The sequence below is a fragment of the Mus caroli genome, unplaced genomic scaffold, assembly GCF_978045245.1.
Source record: "Mus caroli unplaced genomic scaffold, Mus_caroli_1 scaffold_3, whole genome shotgun sequence".
NCBI lineage: Eukaryota > Metazoa > Chordata > Mammalia > Rodentia > Muridae > Mus > Mus caroli.
In genome coordinates, this window is record NW_028227258.1 from 13,960,900 (window position 1) to 13,987,588 (window position 26,689).

A 26,689-nucleotide genomic window follows, 5' to 3' on the forward strand; every position below is an offset into this window, starting at 1 on the left:
CTTCTGTTCCAGACAAAACAACTAAAACCACATGGACTTCTGAGCATGCGGCATCGCGTGGATGCATCGGCGTGCTCCGTTCGCTCCTTGTGTTTCAGGCTCACTTAGTTCTTATTTTCCACAGTTTATGCACAACTGTGAGTTCATGAGGAGTGAATATGAGACGGCTGTCACTGGCCAATTCCCAAACCCATGGTGCTCCCTTCCTTCCTCCCTCCCTCCCTCCCCCACCCCTGAGGCTCAGTGGCCCTGTGTGTAATTTATCCCAATTCCAATGCTGCTTCTCAGATAAAACATTTCATTGTCTTTTATATTTTTTTTTAATCAAGAAAGAAAGCAGCTTCAAATTCTTTTGAAAATTAGCTTCACTGAAACGGAATAGTGCAAATAACGGGGGCAAGAGCCATGGAGTCTGTGGTGCAGACGCTTCTCCTATTCAGAAAAGAACGCCACAAACCCGACCTTCCATAACCTGTGTTCATGTCCAAGCCCATGTTTAGCCCTTCCTAAACAAAACAGCCAACCCAAATCACAGCTTCCCCTGGGACATAAGCACACGGCATCACTTTATTTCCAGGCTAAGGCTTTGCTGAGACAAAAATTCACTTTTGTTTATACTTTCCAAGAAATAGGTATCTACGAAACTTTCCTTTAATGAATTCTTAGAGTGAATACTCTGCTAATTTTGCAAAGCATGTATTTTCTCTCTCTTTTTTTAAAGTAATAAGCTGCTCCTTACCAAAAACTTAAGTTTCCAAGTTGTTAAAATTTTATGAGGCAGTACAGTGGGACATTGGAGGCAGAGGTAAGAGGGTCTCTGTGAGTTCGAGGCCAGGTTGGTCTACATAGAGTGCGCTCCAGGACAGCCAGAACTACAGAGCGAGACCCTGTCTCAAAAGGAAAAATAGGGGCCGGGTATGGTGGCGCACACCTTTAATCCCAGCACTTGGGAGGCAGGCGGATTTCTGAGTTCGAGGCCAGCCTGGTCTACAGAGTGAGTTCCAGGACAGCCAGAGCTACACAGAGAAACCCTGTCTCAGACAAAAAAAAAAAAAAAAAAAAAAAAAAAGAGAAAAAGAAAAATAGGAAAAGAAAAGAAACCATAAAAATGGAAAAATACCTTGGTTTGATTTCTCTTAGCTTGAGATCAAGTCACATCATTCAAGATGACAGACAGTAAGCCTTCTACATAAGTCACTCAGCACCCTGAGCCCGAACCTCAACTCTTCACAAAGCCACAACCCTGAAAGCAAACGTCACTGTACACTACCTCTTCAGATAAATGTACTTTCCTTAAATCCTTTCCTAAAGTTGATAGTGTATAAGATAAGACAACAAGTTAGGAGAGATAAACAGCGATGCTCTCAGACAGAGAAAATGTTAGACGACATTTTCAGCAAAGAAAGCAAGCCTGCCGAAGTACACTGAGGCAGAGGAATACCACTGAGTACCTATGGATGAAAAGGTTTGCGGTCTGGGGTTCGCTTCTCAATAATAAATCATGGGTTGGAGAGGATCAGAGAGAGGCAGAAGGTAAGTGTGCGCAGGAGCTGATGACTATGAAAGTCAGGTGCGTGGAGTGGATTCTCTCATGGTATATTCTGCTTCTGCACTGGCCTCAGAATGTTAGCAATTAAAAAGACACAGTAAATGGTAAGTAAATATGATGGTTTGTATATGCTTGGCCCAGGAGTGGCACTATTAGGAGGTGTGGCCCTGTTGGACTAGGTATGTCACTGTGGGTGTGGGCTTAAGACTCTCACCCTAGCTGCCTGGAAGTCAGTTTTCCAATAGCAGCCTTCAGAGAAGATGTAGAACTCTCAGCTCTGTCTGCACCATGCCTACCAGGATGCTGTCATGCTTCCCACCATGATGATGGTAGACTGAACCTCTGGACCTGTAAGCCAGCCCCAATTAAATGTTCTCCTTATAAAGATCATGGTGTCTGTTTACAGAAGTAAAACCCTAACTACAACAGTAAGGAATTGGACCGGGCACATTACCTCCCCACAGGCTAATTCAAGTGCCTTTCCCTGTTCTCCTCTCAGAAGCTACCACCACCCCCACCCCCCCACCCCCACACACACACACTGTCTGTAACCTCTGCCAGCTCCAGTTTCCCAGACTTTGTCTCTTTCAAATAACTCCAAGGTTCTGCCTTCTCTGCCTACCTCCAAAGTTTACAGATTGCCAAAGTACTTGTCTTTTTATGCTTTTATGGACAATCCAAAGATTGAATTCTCTATGACAGTTACTCTCAAGCTTCCTTTTTTTTTTTTTCCCAGTGCCTCACGGCTACTAGTACTGTTCTCAATGCTATACGTGGGGCTACAGTTGCCACAGGGACAAATAAGTCTCTTTATGCTGGGAATGGTGGTGCTGACCCATATAACCCCAACACTTGGAAGGCTGAGGCAGGAGGATTGCAAATTTGATGCCAGCTTGAGCTACCTAATGAGATCTTGACTCAGGGAGGAAAGGATCGCCCCAATTCCCACGATAGTTTTTCCTCAGCAGCAGAGAACCAAGTTCCCTTGGATGTGTGTACCCTCAGGACCCCTCACCCAAGATCTCCAGGGTTCCCGACTTTCTCCCTCTCGTCTCTGAAGTCCATCAAGTACAGTTGCCTGATTAACATCCCTCAAAATAGCCTTTAATGACTGCAGTCTGCTACTCAAAACACTCTGCCTAGTAAGTCTAAGTTTTTTTTTTTTTTTTTTTTTTTTTTGGTTTTTCGAGACAGGGTTTCTCTGTATAGCCCTGGCTGTCCTGGAACTCACTTTGTAGACCAGGCTGGCCTTGAACTCAGAAATCCGCCTGCCTCTGCCTCCCGAGTGCTGGGATTAAAGGCGTGCGCCACCAACGCCCGGCTAAGTCTAAGTTTTTTAATCAGTCACCCATCTGCCAGCCAGGCTGCCTCCTGCAGCTGCTTCTCTCCTGAAGACACAGGTCTGCTGATGGCTGCTTAGTAACAGATCTGCATCTTAATTCCTCCCCTCAGAGAATAAACAGTCAGTAGTTTATGAAGGAAAGCAAGACTTCAGAACAAAAGCAAATCAAACGTTATAAACGCTTATCTCCACATTCTTTTCTATAGAATAATGTCCTATAGAACACAAAATAATGCCCATGTTTTTACCTGTTATTACATTTATATCTGGGTACTGGTTTTCACACAGACCAACAGTCTTGCTGTCCTTCTCAAAAGCCTCTCGAAGCTCCTTCTTCACTGCTGCTGAACCACACAGTCGATACAGGCCTACAACCTAGAAACAAGACGCCACGTTACAGAGACGATAATGAATATCATGGCATAATGTAAATCCCATGAACCTGACAATCAAAAATACCCTGCTGTCATCCTAACACCTCAAATGCAGCTTCTGAAATCTCTAATTAATTGATGATATTGTGATAGAAGAAAATAAATCCTATTTTAGATTTTAAAACAAATAAACAAACAGGAAATAAAATAAGTAAAATTAAAAAGGTAAAATAAAGTCTACTGTAAAATTCATACAGGGTTACATACACAGTGCTCACTCCGAACCTACAATGAGCAGACTTGTAAGGTAATGAGCATACTTGAGAGCACTTCTAGTTATTGAGTCTTCGGAAGTTCAACACACAGCCAGGGAGATGAGGCCAACCTGGGGATGTACCCAGAAAACAGAATGATGTCCTGGATACAACCCCAGCAGAGCATAACACCCAGTGATGCCCTGGGTACAACCCCAGCAGAGCATAACACCCAGTGTGGCGGCACGCACGTCTGTAGGCCCAGCTCTTGGGAGGTGGAAGTGGAAGGGTCAGGAATTTAAGATCATCCTGAGCTGCATAGCAAATTCAAAGCCAGCCTGGACTACATGAGAGTGATTTCAGATAGGAGGGAGGGAGGGAAAGAAATAAATTTACAGAGAATAAGGGGTTGTCACCTACACTTTCAAATCAAAAGGGTTATTTAAGGAAGCGGTCACCTTGAGTTGAACAAATAATTACAGAAAATTGTTTCACAATAAAACATGTACAATAATAATAACAAGGCATGAACAACCCTCCAAAACTTGAATTAGGAATCTCTATATAATTTTAAGAGATCTAGAAAATGAGGAAGACCACTGAAATGTCCGGGTTTACTCATGACTGCCTCTCCCCCAGTCACTGAACTACAAGAGCAGAGAGGCTGGTCTGATACAGGACCGCGGCAACAGTCACACGGGCAAATGGTCTCCAAAGTTCTCAGAGATGACTTTCTGTACACCCAAAACACGGTCAGAAACCTGAATCTGCTTCAAAGAATATCCACGCACAATGCTCCCATCGGCAAGGAGGTCAGCGACACATAAGGAAGACCCAGGAACGTGCTAGAAAGACAAGTCTCATTTCCAAAGTCGTGACTGTAGTCCTGAGCCGTTCATACTGAGAACAGCACGTGAGGGCTAGCACACCATCCCAATAAACACACGCTGAGAACCCAGGCAGCTGTACACACGCAGTACATAGACCTGCATGGAGGCAAACACCCACGCACGTAAAATCAAATAATTTCAAAAGAAAATCCAGACGGCTGTCAGATATAAAACCTAGAGGAACCGGTTCTCTGTCAGGGTCCAACCTAGCAAATAGAATCCCTTGACCAAGAGAAACCCACAGAGTACAAAAGTGTGATATTTTAGGCTATGCTACATATATATACACACACACACACAAATATGACAAAGAAAATAAAGCCCTGATATTAAATAGGGTCAAGGAAAATGCTTCCACAGTGAAAGAAACCAATTTTATGATAGCCCTTTTTGTTTAAGGCCATTTAAGTCTTATGCTAAGAAACTAAGCATAAGACTTAGTTTAAAGAAAATCTTTCTTCCTTTTTAAAAAAAAAGGTTTTTTGTTTTTTGTTTTTTTTTAAGATAGGGTTTCTCTGTGTAGCCCTGGCTGTCCTGGAACTCACTCTATAGACCAGGCTGGCCTCGAACTCAGAAATCTGCCTGCCTCTGTGCTCCCTCCCAAGTGCTGGGATTAAAGGCGTGCGCCACCATACCAGGCTTAAATTTTTTTTTAATTTCCTGTGTACTGATGTTTTACTGCATGTCTGTCTGTCTGTCTGTCTGCCTGTGTGACAGTGTCAGGTCCCTAGAACTGGAGTCACAGATAACCGTGAGCTGCCGTGTGGGTGCTGGGAACTGAATGTGGATTCTCTGGAAGAGCAGCCAGTGCTCTTAACCTTTGAGCCATCAGGAAATCTCTCTTAAAAGAAACCTTTCTAAACTTTTATATAAATAGTATCACTGCTAAAAACAAAAGTCTTTATGTATCTGTTTTATGTATCTTTCAGAAAATAAACAATATAACACCGCTTGAGCTCTTTAGTTTAATATGATATTGAAAAGTGTCTATGCAATGATTAACTTTAAAGTCTCCCGAATCTCCCAGCTCTCTACACATGCTAGGGTGGGGTAGAAAAGGAAATGGAGACCCTTAGGAATAAAATGTAGTTGTCTGAAAGTTGGACTGTCACTTAAGCACTTTGCTCCAAAGAGACAACATAGAGACAGATTCGTGTGTCTGAACTGAAGTTCTTTCAGCTTACACATCCTGCTTCTGGGTACCATTTTCAAACTGTGTTACAAATAACAACAAGTTCTCTCTTCTCTAGGCTGCCTTTGCCATCCTGTCTTTGATGAATGGAAGGATGTGTGTGCAGTTGAGAGCACTGGCTGCTCTTCCACAGGGACTTGGTTCAAGTCCTAGCACCCAGATGGCTACTCACCATTGTCTCTAAGTCTAGTTCTGGGGCATCCAACACCCTCTTCAGGCCTCTGCCCCAGGCACACATCATGCAGGCAAAATACTCATATACATAAATAGTAAAAAAAATATATAACAAAACAAAACGTGGACGTGGACACGCGTTCTTATCAGTAGGAGCTCTCTGCATCTGGAGTGCAGCCCCGGAGTAAAGAGCCAAGTGTGATCACACGCCAAGTAGGACTGATGGTAGGGAGTAAGCATGGGACTAAACTCGGATGTGAAGCCAGACCCTGGAATCCACTGTTGAACTGCCCCAGAATTTCAAAGCATGCAGAAATTCCTGTTAAAGAGCTGAGCCTTTCTGTGTCATCAGCTTCTCCTGAGAAGTCACTGTAAAGAAAATCTAGTCCTTTCCAGTCCTAAAGCCCACACACTTCACAACGTAAACTGCAGAACTGTGTAGCATGCTCTCAAATCACAGCAACAAAAGTTAAGACAGGAAACACACTCCAAAATAATGATGGCGGTGAAGGTGGTGGTGGTGGTGGTGGTGATGGTGATGGTGGTGATGATGTAACACAGGGCTGGGAAAACATCTAAATCTTTTCTCCCCACTTAGCCTTACCTTGAATTCCTTTTCCCAAGACCTAACAACCAATCAATAAAGGAGAAAGCAGAGAAACAGTACAATACCTGACAGCCCCTCTTTTCAATCTCCACGATACATTTCTGTATCAGCAGCGGCACCATCAAGCCGACGTTTTCTTTCTCTACAACTTTTTGAATGTCGACTCCGAACATCACCGCTTCTCGGTTCTTATCCAGGCCGTGCAGAGAATTCTCCCACTGTTCCATCAGGGTCACCTTGACGTAAATAAGGCCTCTGGGCTCCAGCTTGACAGCCAGCTGATGCATTTTTGTTACTCTGAATAAAGCAGGCAGGACGACTGTGCCATGACAGCACACACGGTTCCTCCTCGGCGTGGGCTCCCAGCTGAACACCACCAGCTTCAGATGCTGCGCGTTTTCAATCTCTATGTTGAACGTGTGGTCCATGTCTAAGAAGGTCGTCCGACAGGTGAGCAGAGCCGTTCTGGCTTTATTCACTGAGTCTACCTGAATGGCACAAAAGACATCTTTCGAATCTATCCGGGGCGGTTTTAAACCCTCAGCTCCATAGAAGTGCACGCTCATGAGGCCGGATATGTACTGCGAGCACTTGGGTTGATCTGCAAAGCTGTAATGTCTGAAGGCACCGATGTCTAGTTCATTTTTGCTACAACTGCTTGGGACAGTTTCTCTCCCTTTCCCAAATTTGTGCTCCGATCCATGCTTGCTAGATCTAGTTCTCAGTTCGGGTGAGTCTCCGTCGCTGAGGTACCCACCCTTGCAGGAATACTTCGAGCTCCCGAGGGGTTTCTTCTGGTAGCTGTGTCTCGAGGATACGGTGGTATCAAGATGGTAGCGGCTTATCACGTTCCTGGTGGTGTTCCCGGAAGTCAGAGTGGCGGTCTGAGGAATTTCTCGACAGTTCCATTTAGACAAAGGAGGGGTGCTATCCGGACTATTCACATAGTGCAACGTTCCCCTGGCCCCCAGCTTTCGGCTGAATTCTGGCAACCTTTTCATTTTCATAGAAAGTTTCCTCACAGTGCGTGGAGACTTTATTTTATCTGGTAAAGACCAAGTAATGGAGCTGCCTTTCTTCCCAGGGCTGGGGCTTGGAGAAGACGGCTCCATCGCTCTCAGTTCAGTCCTATTTGTAGAGACTATGATCCCGGGACCTTAAAAAGCAGAGAACAGTATTATAAAGAGAAGTGACCGACTTCTGTTCTATCCCCACTGCATAGGCAAACTGGTTCTCACCTGGACTGAGAGGCCCACACACTCAGCGGCTCTCAGCACAGAGACAGATTTGGATAAGAGGATGCGCCCTGCGCCCACCTGCTGTTCTGGAGCCTGAGACGCAGGGCCAGGGCTCCTTGTACAGTTTTCCCTTTGCAGTGAGTGCAGAACCTGAAGTTTTGGGGGAACTAGAAAAGGCTCCATCTCAGTACATTCAACCAGAAACTGAACTCACACAGCACAGTACTGCTTCTGTATTCATACCCTCTAAAGCCAAGTGTTGTTGATTAAAAAAAAAAAAAAAAAAAAAGAAGGAGAAGAAGAAGTTAAAAACCAAATAAGTCTGTAACTTGGGTAGCAAAGAGGCCTTCTTTGTTCTGAAAATCTACTAGGATATTGTATATCCAACTAAACTTCCCAGTGAGCTGGGTCTGCTGAAGCAGTGATGTTTATGCTAACTGCTAAACTCTACCAGTTAAAATTGATGGATCTATCAATTTCATTTTTGAGTTTGTGCATGTTCCCAGTTAAGTTTTCAAATTAACTGAACAAAATAAAAATGTTTTGAAACATAAATTAGGATTTCCTTTTATTTTTTTGTTTTTGTTTTTGTTTTTCAAGACAGGGTTTCTCTGTGTAGCCCTGGCTGTCCTGGAACTCACTCTGTGGACCAGGCTGGCCTCAAACTCAGAAATCTGCCTACCTCTGCCTCCCGAGTGCTGGGATTAAAGGCATGTGCCACCACTGCCTGGCTAGAATTTCCTTAAATTAAAAAAACAAAACAAAAAAAAAATGGTATCATTGCAACTATTTAATATTTAATTTTTCAGGTTTTGTCCGCTCCTTTACATAAAGATCTATTAATATTAAGACCAGAATCTAACCTTGGCAAAACTACTTCAGGGTTAAAATGTGAACACGTTTATTTGTTCATAGATTAAATGACCTTTCTTGAAAGTATTAACAAAAAGTCTCCTTCCATCCATCTCCGTACTGACAATATTGTCTGTACATAGAACGGCGACCATTTTAAATCTGCACCCTGGGCTTTTCTGGTAATCAACTAGTAAGGAATGGAGTGCTTGTGGCGTACAGGACAAAGCATCCCTTGTACTGTCTATCACAAAACAGTCCTTCTGGCTTTCTGACCTAGAACATATATATATATAATATAAAATATAGATATAGATATAAATTTAAATTTATGTGTAATTATTATAACCTAGATAGGCTACCTAGTATATTAAACCGCTCTGAGTTTTCCTAAATTATTAAGGAATTTAATATTCTGTATCTTTTTATAAACTGTGAACAGTTTCTACTGTCACTCATTGTGAACGTGAAGTATTTTATGTGTTAGAGCTTCTTCTGCAGACAAGAGGGAACTTATTACTACAGAAATGTGGGGCTGAGGAGACGGTTTCCTGAGCAATGCCTGCTACGTAAACAGGAGAACCTCAGTTCAAACCGTCAGAACGTAAGTAAAGTCAGGTGTGCTTGTATGGTCTGTAGACGGTGTTCCTGCAGTGAGACGGGAGGTAGAAACAGGTGGCTCATGCAGAAGTGACCCACAAAAGGAGACCCTACCTCAATCAAGACATCCAAGGCTGTCCCTGACCTCATGAGTCCTGTAGCATTCGTGTCCCAACTTACACACAAGAACTAGCGTGTGCGCACACAGGCCCGAGAGTGCAAGATGGCTTTGATTCTTAAAATTCAATAAAATTTAAAAACATAAAATCCGATTTTCATTGAAACGATTATACCAAGCAAATCACAAGACAGCTATGAGAAGCAAGTATAAGATGAAAAATGCTTAAATATACAAAATTATATACCCAGCTATAGGTGTTGGATCCTCTGGGAGTTATAGGTGGTGGCTGTGATTGTGAGCCAACTGATGTGGGTGTTAGGACCCAAACTCAGGTTTCCTGCAGGAGCAGCAAGCTCTCTTAATGCTAAGCCATCTCTTTCCAGGCCTGAGACACCTTCACTTTATAAGGACAGAGTATAAGACACATACAGCACACATCATCTATGCGCAGGGTGAGGAGCTGTCAAAGACCTGAAAAGGAAGACATCTCAGGTGAACAGCCACCTTTACCTGTAGAAGCAGATTTCAACACAGGGCTGTCCTCTGCCGTCGGGCTTTCTTGTGTCCTGTGCCCTAACCTTTGTTTGCAGTGCTGCATAATTTCTATAGAATGCATAGAATCTGCAGAATTAATTCCATTTGACTGTGAGGTCTGCACGTCCCCTCTGTCTTCACTATGAGGCTCCGCCTTCATCAGATCTCTGGCAGACAACATGCTCACAGGAAGCTGCAGGGTGGTGGTGTTTGCCTCCTCAAGACTCAAGACGTGTGCTATGCCCAAGCTGTCATCCTCAGGGATGGGATTATACCATATTTCTCCTTCATCGTCCGCATCATTGTCCTGGCTAAAGGCTGAAGAGCCGTTTCTGGATAACGTAGCAGCATTACACACCGCATGTGTGCAGTGTGGCCTGTGGGATAGCCAATGCTTGGGTGGAGACACAGGAGAGAGGGAGAAATAGCGTCTGTCCTGGCTTCGCTTGCTCTCGTCCAGACTCTGAGACCTCAGGGTGCTCTGATACAGCCAATTGCGCTTCTTTGAAACTGTGATGTTGTTAAGGGGCTGGTGACCTCTAAGCTCGGCGGGACCCCTTACATCTTCAGGTTCTCGTTTCTTCAGTGGAGACCCATAGACATTCTCAAATAAGTCTGCTTCAAAGGACAAAAGAGAGAACACAGAGGAGAGACATGTCACTGCAGACCGGGTATTTAGATGTTTAAAAATAAAAGTGACATTAATTGCCGGGCAGTGGTGGCGCACGCCTGTAATCCGAGCACTTGGGAGGCAGAGGCAGGTGGATTTCTGAGTTCGAGGCCAGCCTGGTCTGCACAGAGAAACCCTGTCTCGAAAAACAAAACAAAACAAAAAAGTGACATTAATCATATTCATAGATCAAAGTCAAACCACAAAAGCTAACTTTTTTCCCACTGAAATTTAATTTCAATTTAGAAATCCAAGTGGCTACATAAGTGTTATGAAACTCTAAGGAAAAAAAATGCAAGCTAGCACTGTCTTTATTGTAAAATACAACGGTGCTCAAGTCTCACCATAATAGTGTGTGTGTGTGTGTGTGTGTGTGTGTGTGTGTGTGTATTATTTTTAGAAAGTTCCTAAAGTACACTTTTAATTGCTATCTCAATAATATCAACTCATGATACAAATATCAAACATAAGTGACATTCTTTTTCTTTCATAAACATTAATTTTTTTGATAATAGCCTTTAAATTTTAACAAAATTTAAAAACTTTAATTAAAGCACAAACCTAAGGAGCAAATAAATACTGAACAGAATCGCCCTCTCCCATGACCCAGTGAAGGCCCAGATACTTACATTTATGTCAATACAGTGTCACAGGGTTAGAAGACCCTTATATTTATTACTCGCAACTAAAGATGTTTATGCTTCCAGAGAGTTCTGCTAATGCCGTGCGTGAGCGAAGCACAAGAGGTCATGTGTGGACATCTGAGACTGTGGCATGTTTTAAAATTATGCCAGTACAGTGTTGTGACACTCTGAATGCACATATGGCTACAGCCAATAAAGCATAGCGGTTTCATAGCAGTGATAACATTTTAAGCTATGATAAGCTTTTTTTTTCTTTTTCTTTTTTCGAGACAGGGTTTCTCTGTGTAGCCCTGGCTGTCCTGGAACTCACTCTGTAGATCAGGCTGCCCTTGAACTCAGAAATCCACCTGCCTCTGTCTCCCAAGTGTTGGGATTAAAGGAGTGCGCCACTACTGCCTGGCTACGATAAGCTTAATAACAAACAAACAAAAAAACTAAATTCATGTATAATCAAGGCTTTCAGTAACCTTTCATCTACTGGGGAAAAAAAAATCCTTTAAAAATGTAAATTTACCATTCTCTTTTTAAATCCTAAACTTGCACCCAATCAAGTAGTGTAATCAATGTAAGCCACTGATCTACTCAGTGAGTGACTACTGTGTGCCAGGCGGGGGAGAGAGAGCAGCAAGGAAGCTCTGAATTCCCTGACCTCTGCAGCAGCGGTTCTCAGCCTTCCTGATGCTACGACCCTTTAGTACAGTTCCTCATGTTGTGGTGACCTCGACCATAAGAATGATTCGTTGCTACTCGGTGACTATACTTTTGCTTCTGTGTTGAATGATAATGTAAATATCTGTGTTTTCCAATGGTCTTAGGCGACCCCGTGAAAGGGTCAGCTGGCTCCTGTGACCCCCTTTGATTATAAGAGGTGTTCAAAACCAAGCTAGCACTCTTACCCTGTCACCCACTAACAAAAGACACCGTATTTTACCTTAGAAGGCACTGACAATATGTTTGGAATAGACTGAAAACTAAACTTCTACTCAGAACAGCCGGGGAGCTTGTCTGGACCAGCCACTGGGAAATGGAAGAGACTGCTTTCCAGCATTGACTCACATCTTGCAGAAGCCTGGGAAGCAAGGACCATCTCTCCAGCATCCAGGACTGCACATGCAAACCTGCATCTCTGCAGCATCCAGGACTACACATGCAAACCTGCATCTCTGCAGCATCCAGGACTGCACATGCAAACCTGCATCTCTGCAGCATCCAGGACTGCACATGCAAACCTGCATCTCTGCAGCATCCAGGACTGCACACGCAAACCTGCATCTCTGCAGCATCCAGGACTGCACATGCAAACCTGCATCTCTGCAGCATCCAGGACTGCACATGCAAACCTGCATCTCTGCAGCATACAGGACTGCACATGCAAACCTGCATCTCTCCAGCATCCAGGACTGCACATGCAAACCTGCATCTCTCCAGCATCCAGGACTACACATGCAAACCTGCATCTCTGCAGCATCTGGGACTACACATGCAAGCCTGCATCTCTGCAGCATCCAGGACTGCACATGCAAACCTGCATCTCTGCAGCATCCGGGACTGCACATGCAAACCTGCATCTCTGCAGCATCCAGGACTGCACATGCAAACCTGCATCTCTGCAGCATACAGGACTACACATGCAAACCTGCATCTCTGCAGCATACAGGACTACACATGCAAACCTGGCACATACTCATCACCCTGAAGTAATTTCTCTTTCAACATGTTTAGTTGATGAAAACTTGATTGCTGAGCATCTTTCTTTGGGGCTGGGGAGATAGTTCAGTTGTTAAGATTACTTAATGCTCTTGCAGAAGAGCCAACATGGGTCCCCAGCACCCACATCAAGAAGCCTACAGCCCCTGTAGCTCCAGCCCCAGGGGCTCGGATTCCTTTCAGCTTCCACTATACTCACAGGGACCCAGACCCAGACACATAACTGAAAACTCAGCCAGGCCTGGTGACTCACAACTTCATCCCAGCAGAGGCAGAGGCAGGCAAATCTCTGAGTTCAAGTCCAGACAGGTCTACAGAGTGAGTTCCAGGACAGCCAGGGCTATACAGAGAAACTCTCTCTTAAGAAAACAAAAAATTAAATAAAAAGAAAATCTATATTTAAAAAAAAAATCTTTCTTCAGTTCCCTCTCCTTCCCATCCAAAGATAACAAGCACAGGGCCAGGAGTCACTGGGGCTTTGGGCTCCCGGGGATCACATGTTCCCGCCCAGAACAGCCAAAGCCAGATCTGCTTCATGAGTCAGTCCACAGCGCTTCTTATGTAACAGCATAACAGACCTGTGAGGGACACTGTTACACACAGTTCTGACACAATTACAAAGTCGAAGCCAGAAGTCACATCTTGTTTGTCTTCTCAGAGCTCCTTAACAACGCCCAAACATGTATCCAGTTGGATACACTGTTTTGTGTGCTATCACTGTTTTTCACATCATACATAGTCTACACTGTGCCTGATAGGCACCTGCATGTACTTACTACATTCCAAGGATCTGCAATAAGAAAAATAAAGCGTTTAGCATCCTGTATCTAAGCAAGTCAATGTGTCAGATGAAAACATAATACTAAAAGGAGTAATTACACTGTGAGACACCGACTGGTTTTATTCCTGTGTGTGCAGGGTATGAAAGCATGTGAACATGTGTGTGCATCCATGTAGAAGCAGAGGATGGCAGCAGGGTCCCCTGGAACTGGAGTTATGGAAGGTTGTGAGCCACCATGGGAGCACTGAGAACCAAACTCAGGCCCTCCACAACAACTCTCCCGCCCTCCACCTGCTTTACTGAGATAGGATCCCTCACTGAACCTGGAAGGCCCAGTGCCATCTTCCCTCCCTTCCCTTCCATGCTAAAAGGTACCACCTAATTCAGCTGCCCAGATTCCGGAGTTAGATTTTGCTTCATAAGTACACAAGAAGATGCAAGTAACAAAAATTAAAGTATACAAAGTTGCAGGGCAAAAAGCACTCCCTCGCAACTATACAGGCTAATTGGTATAACCTAAAGGTTCTAATGAAAGTGATTTGACTTTGAAAGTCTGTATGATAATTGCAACAGTGGATACAGAGAAAAGCAGGCTGCAGAGTGAGAGGTCTGCATGATAATTGCAACAATGGGCCGGGTGTGGTGGCGCACACCTTTAATCCCAGCAGTTGGGAGGCAGAGGCAGGCGGAGAGTTCGAGGCCAACCTGGTCTACAAAGTGAGTTCCAGGTCAGCCAGGGCTACACAGAGAAACCCTGTCTCGAAACCAAAAAAAAAAAAAAAACAAAAAACAATGGATACAGAGAAAAGCAGGCTGCAGAGTGAGAGGTAAACTACTTGAGCCAATTTTATTTTCTCAGTAACTATTTCATAACAAAGCCAGCTACCTTAGGATTACTGAACATTTAGCTGTTCAGTAATTAACCCCTATTTCAAAATATCAGCAGACTAAGCAGTTGTGCATCTCAACATTAACTGAAAATGTCCAGCATCCATGGGCATCTTTTCATTATTTTAAAATCTCTACTGAAGAGAGTGGTGTCCATCCTCTTTTAAAAAGAAAGAAAGAAAGAAAGAAAGAAAGAAAGAAAGAAAGAAAGAAAGAAAGCAAGCAAGCAAGCTGGGCCGTGGTGGCGCATGCCTTTAATCCCAGCACTTGGGAGGCAGAGGCAGGCGGATTTCTGAGTTCGAGGCCAGCCTGGTCTACAGAGTGAGTTCCAGGACAGCCAGGGCTACACAGAGAAACCCTGTCTCGAAAAACCAAAAACCAAAAAAAAAAAAAAAAAAGAAAAGAAAAATATATTCTTATAAGCATCAGATACTGAAGCCTATGCTTAGGTTTTGTTTAAGAAAATCGAACCTCTGTGTGCATTCCCCAGATAAATCTGAAAGGAAGTAGAGGGTAAGGAAAAGTACTTTTTCTTTCTCTCCTCTTGTGACAGGCAATAAAAACCCTCAAGCACACTATATGCTTGCTCACTTTTGAGACTAAAAAAAAGTAGAAAGGAATACCTTGAGATCATTTTCAGTCCTACAAAAGTAACAGGCGGCGATTGGCACAGAAGAGGAAATGTGTACGCGGCTGTAGTGCTCGCTAGCTCAGCCTCAAAGTTCCCCCAGGCCTTACTCCTCAGTTTTCAATGTGCTCACACCAGCAGCATCCTAATGACGAGGGGCAAGGTGGCATCCTCACGAAGCCTGCCAAGCGCCTACACAGAATCCAACTATGTTCCTGTTCTCCCAGTAGCCCAAGGAAAGAAGCCACAAGTGGTTGAGAAACTGTCCAAGGTGAAGGAAGTAGTAAAAATCTGTCCAGAAACCCAAGTACTGTTAACCACCGTTCCTATCCACTCCCCTCTCTGGCAGATTCCAACATCACCAGTGTTGATTGGTAGGAAATGGGATCGATTAAGACTACCGTTAGCGGGCTAGAGAGGCGGCTCAACAGTTAAGAGCACCAGCTGCTCTTCCAGAGGTCCTGAGTTCAATTCCCAGCAACCACATGGTAGCTCACAACCATCTGTAATGAGATCTGATGCCTTCTTCTGGTGTGTCTGAAGCTACAGTGTACTCATATATATATTAAAAGAGAGAGAGAGAGAGAGAGAGAGAGAGAGAGAGACTAGTGCAAGCACTATCTATACAAGATTGAAACAGAGAATGCTCTGTGCTTTGCCTTGACTGGGGTCAGTTTAAGTATCAAGTATTAAGTAAGGAAGTCTTTCCTAAACAGAGGGTCAGGAGAACTTCAGGTCCTTACTAAAGTGTGGCCTTCCAAACAGCATCTGATCTCCTGAAAGCCTGTGAAGATGCAGACTCCCAGGGTCCTGCCCAACCTTCTAAATCTGCACTTTAAGGAGGTTTTCCAGGAACCCATATGCACATGGTTTGAAAAGCATCCTTCTCCAACAGTGAAGAACACTTCTTCCCCAAGGGCCTGAAAACAGCCCAAGACGTTCTCAAAGGACAAACGGACACCACCTCTTGGACTGCGGATCTCTGATCCAGAAGCACAGACCTTCCAAACCAACACAACACGACTTTCTGCTGATTTTGTAATTCTCAAAGTTTTCCAGCCACCAGCAACTCCAATGTTCCGTGGCACTCTTCCAAAACAACAAAACAAAAAAAGCTGCACTTGCTTCCAAAGGCCGGAAGGCCAAACTGTCTCAGCACAGGATTTAAAGCCAGAAGACTGTCAGAAACCGTTCACGAAGGTTGGAGGTGCTGGCAGAGCAGGGCCTCCCCCACCCCCAGTCAAAAAAAAAAAAAAAAAACGATAATGAAACCAGAGTTTCAAATGCTTCGAAAAAGATACAGACAGGAATCTGTATCGCCCTATCAACCTCACTTAAGATGGTTGAGCGTTTAAAAGGACGCTCAGCTCTTCTAAAGGACCCAGGTTCTATTCCCAGCCCCCTACATGGCAGCTAACAACCATCTCTAACTGTGTGGGCCGGGCATGCTGGTGGCACACACATAAAATAAGAGAGAGAGAGAGAGAGAGAGAGAGAGAGAAAGGGAGAATATGGGAAAGGGGGAGAGGGGTGGAGGCGGGGCCTAATGGAGGCACAAGCCTTTAACCCCAGCACTCAGGAGGCGGGCAGACCTGGGTAAGCTCCAGGACTATGTAGAGAAACTCTATCTCCAAAACCCAAACCAACAAACAAAAAAAGATCATACAAGCTGGGATCTGGGAATGTGGCTTCAGTGGATACAGTGCTTGCCCAGTGTACATAAAGCCCTGGGCTTGACCCCTTGCACCCCACGGTCATGCACAGGTCTATAGTTCAAGACCAGCACTGGCTACAAAAACAACAACAACAAATTCATGCCATCTAATTAATGCCACCTTAAAATTTTTAGGTAAATCATTGACAGTTAACTATACTAAATGTCTTCTTTCACAGAAGCAGGAGTGGAGTCAAAGAGACTAAAGTACACTTTTCACACAATGAACAGCCAACAGAGACCAATTGGTGCTCCAAAATACATTTCTAAAAAAATCACGTGCTAATTAGGACTTTTCAAATAAAGACTTATAATGAAGTACAGCTGGCAAATGAACTGCGGCCCCTTCATCATCCTAAGGCTTGCAGAAACTTGACAATATTTACCATGTGTAATGACTTAGGATTTCTTAAATAATTGTCTCAATTAGAACAAATTGGCCAATCTGTGAATGCTGCAACACACGTCAATCCATCAGGCTGCAGGCCCTCTAACGCCATCTACTATCTCTTTATTCAGGTGAAATAGAATTAGAACCTATTGTTTAATGTGTAATGTCTGTAAATCATATAAAATCATATTTTAGTTGGAACTTGGATTTCTCCCCACATCACAAGTGTAATGGTTCTTGGTGGGAGCCGGGAATCAAAACTGAAAACCACTGTTGTTTGCATTTGTCATGATTGTCTCCACACATTTTTAAAATGCTCAGATGAGGTGTCTCCATGCCATCACATATCTACCATGGATTCTGATTTGTACTTTTATTTGTAAAGAAACTATCCATAGGAATATATAGAGAAAATGTGATGTAAGATACTTACCATCTTTTGTACAACTAAAAACATGCTGCTCAAAAGAGACTATACTTTTTCAAAAAAAAAAAAAAAAAGCTGTAATTTTTCCACTTTATTCTCTTTTGTGTGTTGAGGGAGCAGAGTGGACCTGACCCAAACCCAGGTCTTGACCCTGCAAAGCATAGACTCTTAACTAAGACCAGACTTAACCTCCAGGTTCCTCTGCTGCTGAACGACAGCGGCCTCGTCTCGGGTGGAGACCGGAGAGGAGTAAACTGGGCTACAGGAACCCAACGAAAGGACTCAAAAAGGACTGCATCAACTTTAGATAAGGATGCACAGCAAGGCCAGAGAGATGGCTCAGCGGTAGAGCACGTGTCCTTGCAAAGGACCTAGGTTCGATTCCCAGCACCCACAAGAAGGCTCACAGCAGTCTCTTATTTCAGTTGCAGAGGAATTGATACCCTCCAACGGTACCAGGCAGGCATGTACTGCACATAAATATGTGCGAGCATGTGGTGCATATACATACATGCCCACACAACACCCACACACATAAGATAAATCTTAAAAATATTTTAGTTAAAGCCGGGCGTGGTAGTGCATGACTTTAATCCCAGCACTCGGGAGGCAGAGGCAGACGGATTTCTGAGTTCGAGGCCAGCCTGGTCTACAAAGTGAGTTCCAGGACAGCCAGGGCTATACAGAGAAACCCTGTCTCGAAAAACCAAAAAAAAAAAAAAAATTAGTTGAAAAAAATGAAATAAATTTAATTATCATTAAATTCTTTAATAATAATAACAATAACAAAGCCTATGCTATGAATTCCCCTTGAAGGAAGCCCTCTAAACTGTGTTTTATTAAAGTCCACCCATCTCGTCAGGCCAAGCCATTTAATGAATTAGTTGGATCAAGCCTCTGGAGAATTCAGAGTCTCTTTGACCTTATATGGAGGTGCCTGAGTCAAGAGAACTGAGTTTGAATCCACAGGACAGTCTGGGTCTGTGCAACAGCAAGAAACCTTGGTCAGACTCCTTAACCTCCCTCCAGGTTCCTCTGCTGCTGAATGACAGCGGCCTCTTGTTGGGTGGAGACGGGAGAGGAGTAAAACCTGTGGAAGAATCCAGAACAGTCCAGGACCCGCACACCGAGAGCTGGCGTAACTATGCACATCCTGAGATACCTAAATGCTATCCTGTCATGCTCGGATGCTGAGGAGTTAATGTGTGATCGGAAAGGAAGCCAGGAGGGCCAGGCTTGGGGAGGGGACTGCAGCAGCTTCAGGGTAGATGTCTCATAAAAGGCTGCGGCAGTGGTTGCAATATGTGGTTTTCATTTCTTTTTCAGTTATTAACACTTCCAGATTTAAAGTCAAATGGAAGGAGCAACAAATTCATCCTATGAAGAAAAATATTTAACTCCCGGAATATCTGCACGATCACTAAAGTAATTCGATGGTGAATGTTTTTACATAGTTTTGTTATCAGTGAAATTTAGCATTCAGAGTTAAAGGAACTTAAAGGCTGTGAATGTAAGACTTTTTATTACAAGTACTTTAGATCTGGGGGAAATTATTTAGTAGTAGTAGTAGTAGTAGATTTTGATGTGAGCTTGGAAAAGTGCATCTCTCTTCACAAAGACTTGTCTACTATCTCTTTATTCCGGTGAAATAGAATTAGAACCTATTGTTTAATGTGTAATGTCTATAAATCATATAAAATCATATTTTAGTTGGAACTTGGATTTCTCCTCACATTTGTGTGTATGATTTCAAGTTATTGTGCAGTAATTCAGAGAGACATGTGATCTATTTTTTTTTTCTTTTTTTAAAAAACAGGGTCTTACTCTGTAGGCCACACTGGTCTTGAACTTACAGAGATGCACCTGCCTCTGCCTCCAGAGTGCTGGGATGAAAGGCCTGGGCCACCACAGCTGGGCTGGGTCTGTATTCTTCCAGGAAACCCTCAAATTCTTCCAGCACTTAACTATTTTTAAAACTCCTCACTGAAAGTTTCTGTCTTTAAGGGGGTGTCAAGACTCCACATGGTTTTGATTCACCAGAGAATTTTGATATTTACAACAAAATTCAGAGATTTCTAAAACTGGACCCTCAGTGAGAATTTAAAAACATGAACATAGGAAACCAAAGATCTTGCATACTATATAAGGACAACCAGACTTAAAAAAATTTTTTTTCTACTATAAATAGTGTTTTCTAAGTTTTCAAGTGGCCTTAGGTGCTTGCACTTGGCCCTGAGTGACATTTACTTTCTTTACAAACCAGTATCATAGGTGTTCTACAAGAGAACGAAATCCTAGCTTTGGAGTGAGTGAGTGAGTGAGTGTGTGTGTGTGTGTGTGTGTGTGTGTGCGCGCGCGCGCGCTCACGTGAATGTCTAAGCTCAAGTATGTGCGGTGCCTGGGTGAAAAGAAAAACAGCCTAATAAGTAAAATGACAGTTTATGAAGCCTATAAAATTCTACCTTGGATCGAATTCTGACTCACAAACTTCCCAAGTCTTTGAGTTTGCCTAGAGCTACAGAAAAAAATAAAAAATAAATAAAATAGTGCCCCCCCTCCTCCCGCATCAAAACCTACATTAAAAGCACATAAAGGACTTAAAACCTTCATTCACTGTTGTCCTAAGGGAGGGAGCACGCTGACTCGTGGAGAAGAGAAAAACAAAAATATCCGAAAAGGGAAAGAAGGAAAAAGCAGGAAGCAGGAGAGAGGGAGGAGGGGAAGGGAGGGGGCGCAGAGACCACAAGATTTAATGCATGACATTAGCAGCGACCCGCAGAAGCCCACTCGGGAAACAGTACACCAGTGGTTCTCAACCTGAGGGTCTCGACCCCCGTGGTGACTGAACTAATTTTTCACTGGGGTCGCCTAAGACCATTGGAAAACACAGATATTTGCATGACGTCTCATAACAGTGGCAAAATTACAGTTATGAAGTAGCAACGAACATAATTTTATGGTCCGGGGCACCAAACATGAGAAACTAGATTCAAGGGTCACAGCATCAGAAAGGCTGAAAACCACCACACTAGAGGCTCAGGGCTCTGCTTAGCATATTGACTGCAAAGTGTCCTACCTGTCAGTGTGATTCTTTGGTCCGTTGTCACCGAGAGGACGTGGTTTTCATGCACTTTCCAACTGCCCAAATTTGGAGAGGTTGTCTGCGCTCCGGGAACTTTGGGTGCTGTCCCGCGATCGCGACCCTTCATCCCCAGGGACAGCAGACGTCCTTTGTACATCCACTTCTGCAGTTTCTTGACAGTCACCGCAGGTGGCTTGAGGAGGGGAAGATCCTCCGGATGGTCCTCTTGGCTGTTGGATATCACAGAGGTCCCCACAGGATCCTTAAAGGGTCGTCCCGAGGACCCGCTGGGGTCATGGCAGATGGGAGGCAGGAGAGCGGCGGACGTAGCAGCCCTGTGGCTGCCCGGGATCCAGCTGTCCATCCCACCTCCACGTGGCTGGGGCTCGTCCCTGTCCCGGTGCGTACCGCACCTGATGCAGCTGTCGCTCGCCCACCGCTGGAGCAGAGGCGGCCGCCGGCTCACGCGGAGGCTCTCGAGACTTCTGCAACTGGACAGTTGCATCCGAGGACTGGAAGGCCGTCCCTCTCTCGACTCCGTCGGAGGCGACCGGGGCGGGGACACCTGCTGCGGAGGGCGGTCGCCGCCTCGGAGGCTGCAGGCTGGGCGCACGGCTGCGCCGCGGGGGAGAGGCGGCTGCTGGCCCTGAGCCCGGGCTCCCCCGGGTCCGCCCCGCCGCGTGCCCGAGTCAGGGGGCAGGTCGTGCATGGCCTGGATCAGCAGATAATAGGCCTCTCGCAACTGGGTCTGCAGCCTGCCCGTCTCCAGGCGGCCGCCCTCCATCCCCGGGGAGGAGCCGGGCGCTCGGGAAGGCGAGGCCCGCAGCGCATCCGCCCCCTCGGGCGCGCAGCCCGCCGGCAGGTTCTCGTAGTAGTCGGCGCCCTCGTCCTCCCCGTCGTCGTCGCCGCTGCCCTCCGCGCCTGGGGAGGCGCGAGCAAGCGCGCGGCCCAGAGCGGCGGCCTCCTGCGCCCCGCGAGACCATAGCACCCGCGCGCCCGGCTGCTCGGTCCCCCACGCGGGCCGCTCCATACCGGGGCCCGCGAGCTCGTGGGGTGGCGAGCGTCCCTCGGAGAGCCAGGCCGCCACGGAGTCCGCGTGCAGCCCGAGCGCCCCGGGAGCGTGCCGCTCTCTGAACCGGCCGAGCGTCCTCCGCAGGGGCTCCGCCATGAGCGCCGCCCTCAGCAGCCCGGCTCGCCCGGGGCGCGGGGCGGGCTCCGAGTCCCGCGCGGGCGGAGGCGGCGGCTCTCCATGACCACGGCCGGTCCTCGCCAGCTCCTCACATACTTGGCATAACTCGGCAGCGGCGGGTCGACGGAGGGGGGCGCGGGCGCCGCAGCGCGCATGCCCCGGAACTAGAGCCGCGACGGGGCGCGCGGGCCAACACGCGGCGTTCCCGAGGTGGGCGCTCCGGGGGCGGGGCCTGCGCGGCTGCCGAGAGGGAAAGGTGGAGCGGGTCGGGCTGCCACCCCGCCAACCGCCCCGGCCCCTCCCCGCTGCCCCCTGCGCGAGGCGGGGCTCCGGTGCAGCAAGTCCTAGCTTGAGAGTAACAAAGACTGTTTGGACCGACCAAGTGCGAATGCAGGTGTATCTCACAGGAGCGTTGTCCCCAAGATGTTCTGATCGGTTCCCTGCTCGCCGGAACTGTTGGAAAGGAATTTGCGGGGCTGGAGAGGTCGCTCGGCTATAAGGATCGCTGGCTGCTCTGGTGTAGGACTCCAGTGTCAGGGGTTCCGATGCCCTCTTCTGGCCTCGCTGGCACCCGGCATGCGTGTAGGTAAAACGACCATGCACGTAAAAATAAACAATAAAAAAGGAATCTAGCAAATTCTATTCATTAAGGAATTTTAAAAAGTCCTTTATGTCCTAGATCACTTCGGTTCCCTCTTTTTCAAATCTGTTTCTCCATCTGTAAAAATGATACCTGCTCATCCAACGTTAATCCCTAGATCAAACAAAACTTGTTAAATGGAACCACAGATAAGAGCCCCGGGTACAACTACCAAACTAAAAGCGCTAGTTTACAGCTTTTAAATGTAAAAATGGTAACTGAAATTCAGTGTTGAGAAACAGCTGGGTCGAAATGGAGAAAGGGTGGAATTTGGAAATACCTACTCTCAAAACCAAACCCTGCCTGGCCTGGCAGTGATCGATAAGAATCAGTGTTGCCATCATCTCTGATTTCAGCTATACTTTTTGGTTGTTATGCATTGGGAATGACCTTTGAGCCGCTCATACCACACAAACATCTAGCACATGCTTGCACTTAGTAGGTACTCAAGTCCTCCAAAAGTGGTAATTGAGTGAATGGTCCTTACTTATTCCAGTATGGTCCTCCATGTAAGCCCGGCTGCTTTCTGTGCCTAAAGGCTCCATCCTCTCAGCTCACTCGGATCTGTGCAGTTTGTTAGCGCCTGGCTCTCTGCCTTTGGAGTCATCCCCCTGTATCTGTATGTGTGTAATCTTCCCTGTGCTAGGCTTGGTGTGGTGGTATTCTTGCTTGTGGAAGGAGGAGGCTTAAGATGGAGGCAGTTGGAGGACACCCTGAGGCCCTCTCTCAAAAAGCTAAACAAAGGAACAAAGAAACTGACAGGAGTGCCCGGCAGGTGAAGGCAAAGCTTTCAAGCCTAAAGATTTGAGTCAATTGTATCAAGATCCACACCCTGGAGGTGGGGAGCCATTGCTTTGTGACCTGAGACACTTTGTGACACTCCAAAACACAGGAATGCAGAGGGGAGGCTGAAGGACTACCTACCCATCCTCCTCTTCACCATGGAGTCAGCTCCCACGCGGACTAGGTCTCAGGTTCTACCAAACTTCAAGAGTCCTTATCACTACACAGCACACATTCAAAACAGGTATAACCCCCCCCCCCGCACACCACACATAGACCACACACACAGAAACACATACACACATATACCACACACACACACCACATACACCACACACATACACACGTATACCACACACACACCACACACGTATGCATATACACACAAACACATATATACCACACACACACACACACACCATGCACAACACAAGTAAGTACACCACACAAACGCACCACACATATACACATGCTACACATATACCATGCATATACACCACACACATGTATGAACACACAAATCTTTATCATATATTTGTTGGAACAGATGTTTCAGGTTTTTTTGTTTTACATAATTCGTATGCATGTTCTGTCTCTCTTATTAAAAAAAAAATTCAAAATTGACCCACTTCCTAAGGACAGAAACTATAATCCCCTGTTGTGTTGGGGTAAACCCAGCATCCTAAACACTACATGAGGAAGCTTCTTAATTGACAGCAGTGTGATAGACAACAAGTAGCTTCGGTTTCCAGGCTGTTGCTCAACTCTCCACCTGACCATAGTGTTCTCGTGCTGTTTTTAAAACTCTTTCGTAACACACTGAAAACTTCGAGACATAATCTCAACGCTTAATCTGAAACGTTACACTACGATGTTCAGACCTTAATACCTACTGTGCTAGGATATTTTTATTGCAGGAACCCAAGGCTATTTCATGAATAGTCAAGGCATAAAAATATTCCACAGTGAAATATTCCCACAGGAAATGACTGATAGCAAAGCTGCCAATAATGGGTTCTATAAACACAATTTGATCGCTATCTCAGAGGTTGTTTTCCTTCCAACTAAATTGCACAATCTTTTTATTCTTTGTAGTTAACAGAGTTTAAAATGCCATAAGCTTCGCACACACACACAGGCACAGGCACAGACACACACACAGAGGCACACACACACAGACACACACACACACACACACACATCTATATATTGGACTCTGTCCTTGGTTCAACTTGCTAAATTATTCAAGAGTCATGAAATTTACTGGCCAATGTAATATGCTGTACATTGCTTTAGGCATTGCTAAGAACCAAGCTCAGTATAGCATCTCACAGTGAAACTTAACCCTGCTTAAAATTGAGGATGGGAGCCGGGCGTGGTGGCGCACACCTTTAATCCCAGCACTCGGGAGGCAGAGGCAGGCGGATTTCTGAGTTCGAGGCCAGCCTGGTCTACAAAGTGAGCTCCAGGACAGCCAGAGCTATACAGAGAAACCCTGTCTCGAAAAACAAAAAAACAAAAAACAAAAAACAAAAAACAAAAAAAAAATTGAGGATGGGAAGAGGGCTGGGGCTATGGCTCAGTTCACAGAGCGCTTTGAGTGGGCACAAAGCTCGGGATTCTATCCCAACCCCCCTCCCCACACCCCACACAGGCTGGGTGTAGTGACCCACACCTGTAATCTCAGCGTGTGGAAAGTACAGGCAGGAAGATGGGAAGTTCAGGTCACCCTGAGAAGGTTTGAGAACTTTAACTCACAATTTTAACTCTATTTGGGGGTCACAGAAATTAAATCTAATTTAATGTTAAATATGCAAGCCCTAGTTTTCTATATGTGTGTTGTATGTCACTAAAAGGTTTGTAAACATGCCATTCTCAGACATAGCCACAGAACTGTCATGATCTCCAGCAACAGTCACTGCAACAAGGTGACGACTTCAACTGTTCAACTATCTCCGATTCCTTTTCTTTCTAATCTTGCAGATTCCTAAGGACATTAGGGGGTGGCCAAGACATCTTCCAGTGTGTATCCTTGTTTCTCAGAGGCTTAGCAGTCACCTTGGTGCCTCATGAATTGACAACTACTGCATTGGCACTGTCACCAGAGATTTAACAACCATGGGATAGTCTGGCTCCAAGCAGGCTGGGGTGGCAGTAACTCTGACTGGGAGGAGTGAACAAACTGATAGGCTGAGCATGGGGCTCATTTAACAGTCATGGAAGGGACTGTAGCTAAGAGCATTTTGGTCACTTTGTAGACACTCTGATGTGTTTGTGTCTCCCTGGTTCTCAGTCTTTCAGGGAAAGTCTTAGGGAAACGGACAGCAAGTTTAGCCCTGGAATGTTTGCAGTTCTCTTCCTAAACTGCCTCACCAGAATGCCTGTGGTGCAGACCTGTCGGGTTTACCACCAGCTCCTTCAAGTCTGAGTAAAGTAACTTGAGCCTACAGCTGACCCACTGAACTGACCCCAGAAGGCGTGTTCTCCATCCAGAGGTTCTTGATTAACATCTAGCCTTGTGCAACATTCCTATGCCCCCTCCCCCCCCCCGTTTCCTGTAAAGTGATGCAAGGAAGACTATGGCTGCTCGTGTTTTCTAACATTCAGAAACATTTAATGTTTTAGAATACATCAACACTTCATATCCCCTAATCTTATATGATCTATATTATCACTTGTTCAAGTTCACCACAATGAGATGGAAAGACGTCCCCGTCCCTACTCCCGGCATCTGATTGCAAAGCCACTATACCCCTGTGGCATTTTCTAGAACAGAAATAGATACTAGACATTCTTCCTGAGATAGTGTTTGCACTTACGTGACCATTCCTTGCTATGAATTAATAGATCACCTTTCAGAAAACAGTTTAATGTTTTATGAGTTTGCGGGAAATGCAACTGAACCTTTGAATCGTTCTTAAAGCAACCTTTATCAGGGCCATTAGACCTACAGGCCTCATTCTCATTTATCTGTGAATTTATTTGCCAAGAAATCAAAACACACAAAACAAAACAAACAAACAAACAAACCAACCAACCACAGAATAGAATTTCATCCTGAAAAATGGAGTCTGCTTTTAAGAGTAGGACAATGCAGTTTAGTATGTTGCAGTAGTCACTGTTGTGATTGTTTTTGTAGCCAAATACCCAAAGAAAAGAGACCTGAGGGAGGAGGGATTTCACTGGCTCACAGTTTGAGGGTTCCAGTCCATAGCAAGGGATAAAGCATAGGTCAGCAGCACAAGGCTCCTTGTTCACATTTCAAACCAAAGCAGAGGGAGATGAAACTCAACTCACCTCTTCCTTTTTCCTCTCTTATTCCACCCAATCCCAGAGCACATGGGATGCTGCCACCAAATGCAAGTTAAGTCTTCCCACCTAAATTAATCTTCTTTTAAACGCCCTCACCAGCGCAACC

The 26,689-nt window shown here is 45.4% G+C and overlaps 1 protein-coding gene and 1 long non-coding RNA gene across 4 annotated transcripts in view; one reads left to right on the forward strand and one right to left on the reverse strand.

Annotated features, from left to right (window-relative positions):
- Positions 1–21,827, reverse strand: part of Syde2 (synapse defective Rho GTPase homolog 2) — a 33,027-nt gene extending 11,200 nt beyond the window's left edge. Inside the window, exons 1-4 of one of the 3 annotated variants that reach the window (XM_021158120.2) lie at positions 20,654–21,827; positions 9,704–10,342; positions 6,448–7,538; positions 3,140–3,266 (exon numbers count right to left, since the gene is read on the reverse strand). In XM_021158120.2, the coding sequence (XP_021013779.1) occupies positions 3,140–3,266; positions 6,448–7,538; positions 9,704–10,342; positions 20,654–21,827 (3,031 nt within the window). Of the gene's footprint in view, positions 1–3,139; positions 3,267–6,447; positions 7,539–9,703; positions 10,346–20,653 lie in introns of all 3 variants that reach the window. The other 2 variants (XM_029475293.2, XM_029475294.2) reach the window with 2 other exon arrangements.
- LOC147005430 (uncharacterized) lies at positions 21,795–25,812 on the forward strand. Its single transcript, XR_015046657.1, has 3 exons — positions 21,795–22,430; positions 25,255–25,297; positions 25,648–25,812. It is a non-coding gene; the product is annotated as an uncharacterized LOC147005430 (long non-coding RNA).
- The last annotated feature ends 877 nt before the right edge of the window (positions 25,813–26,689 follow it).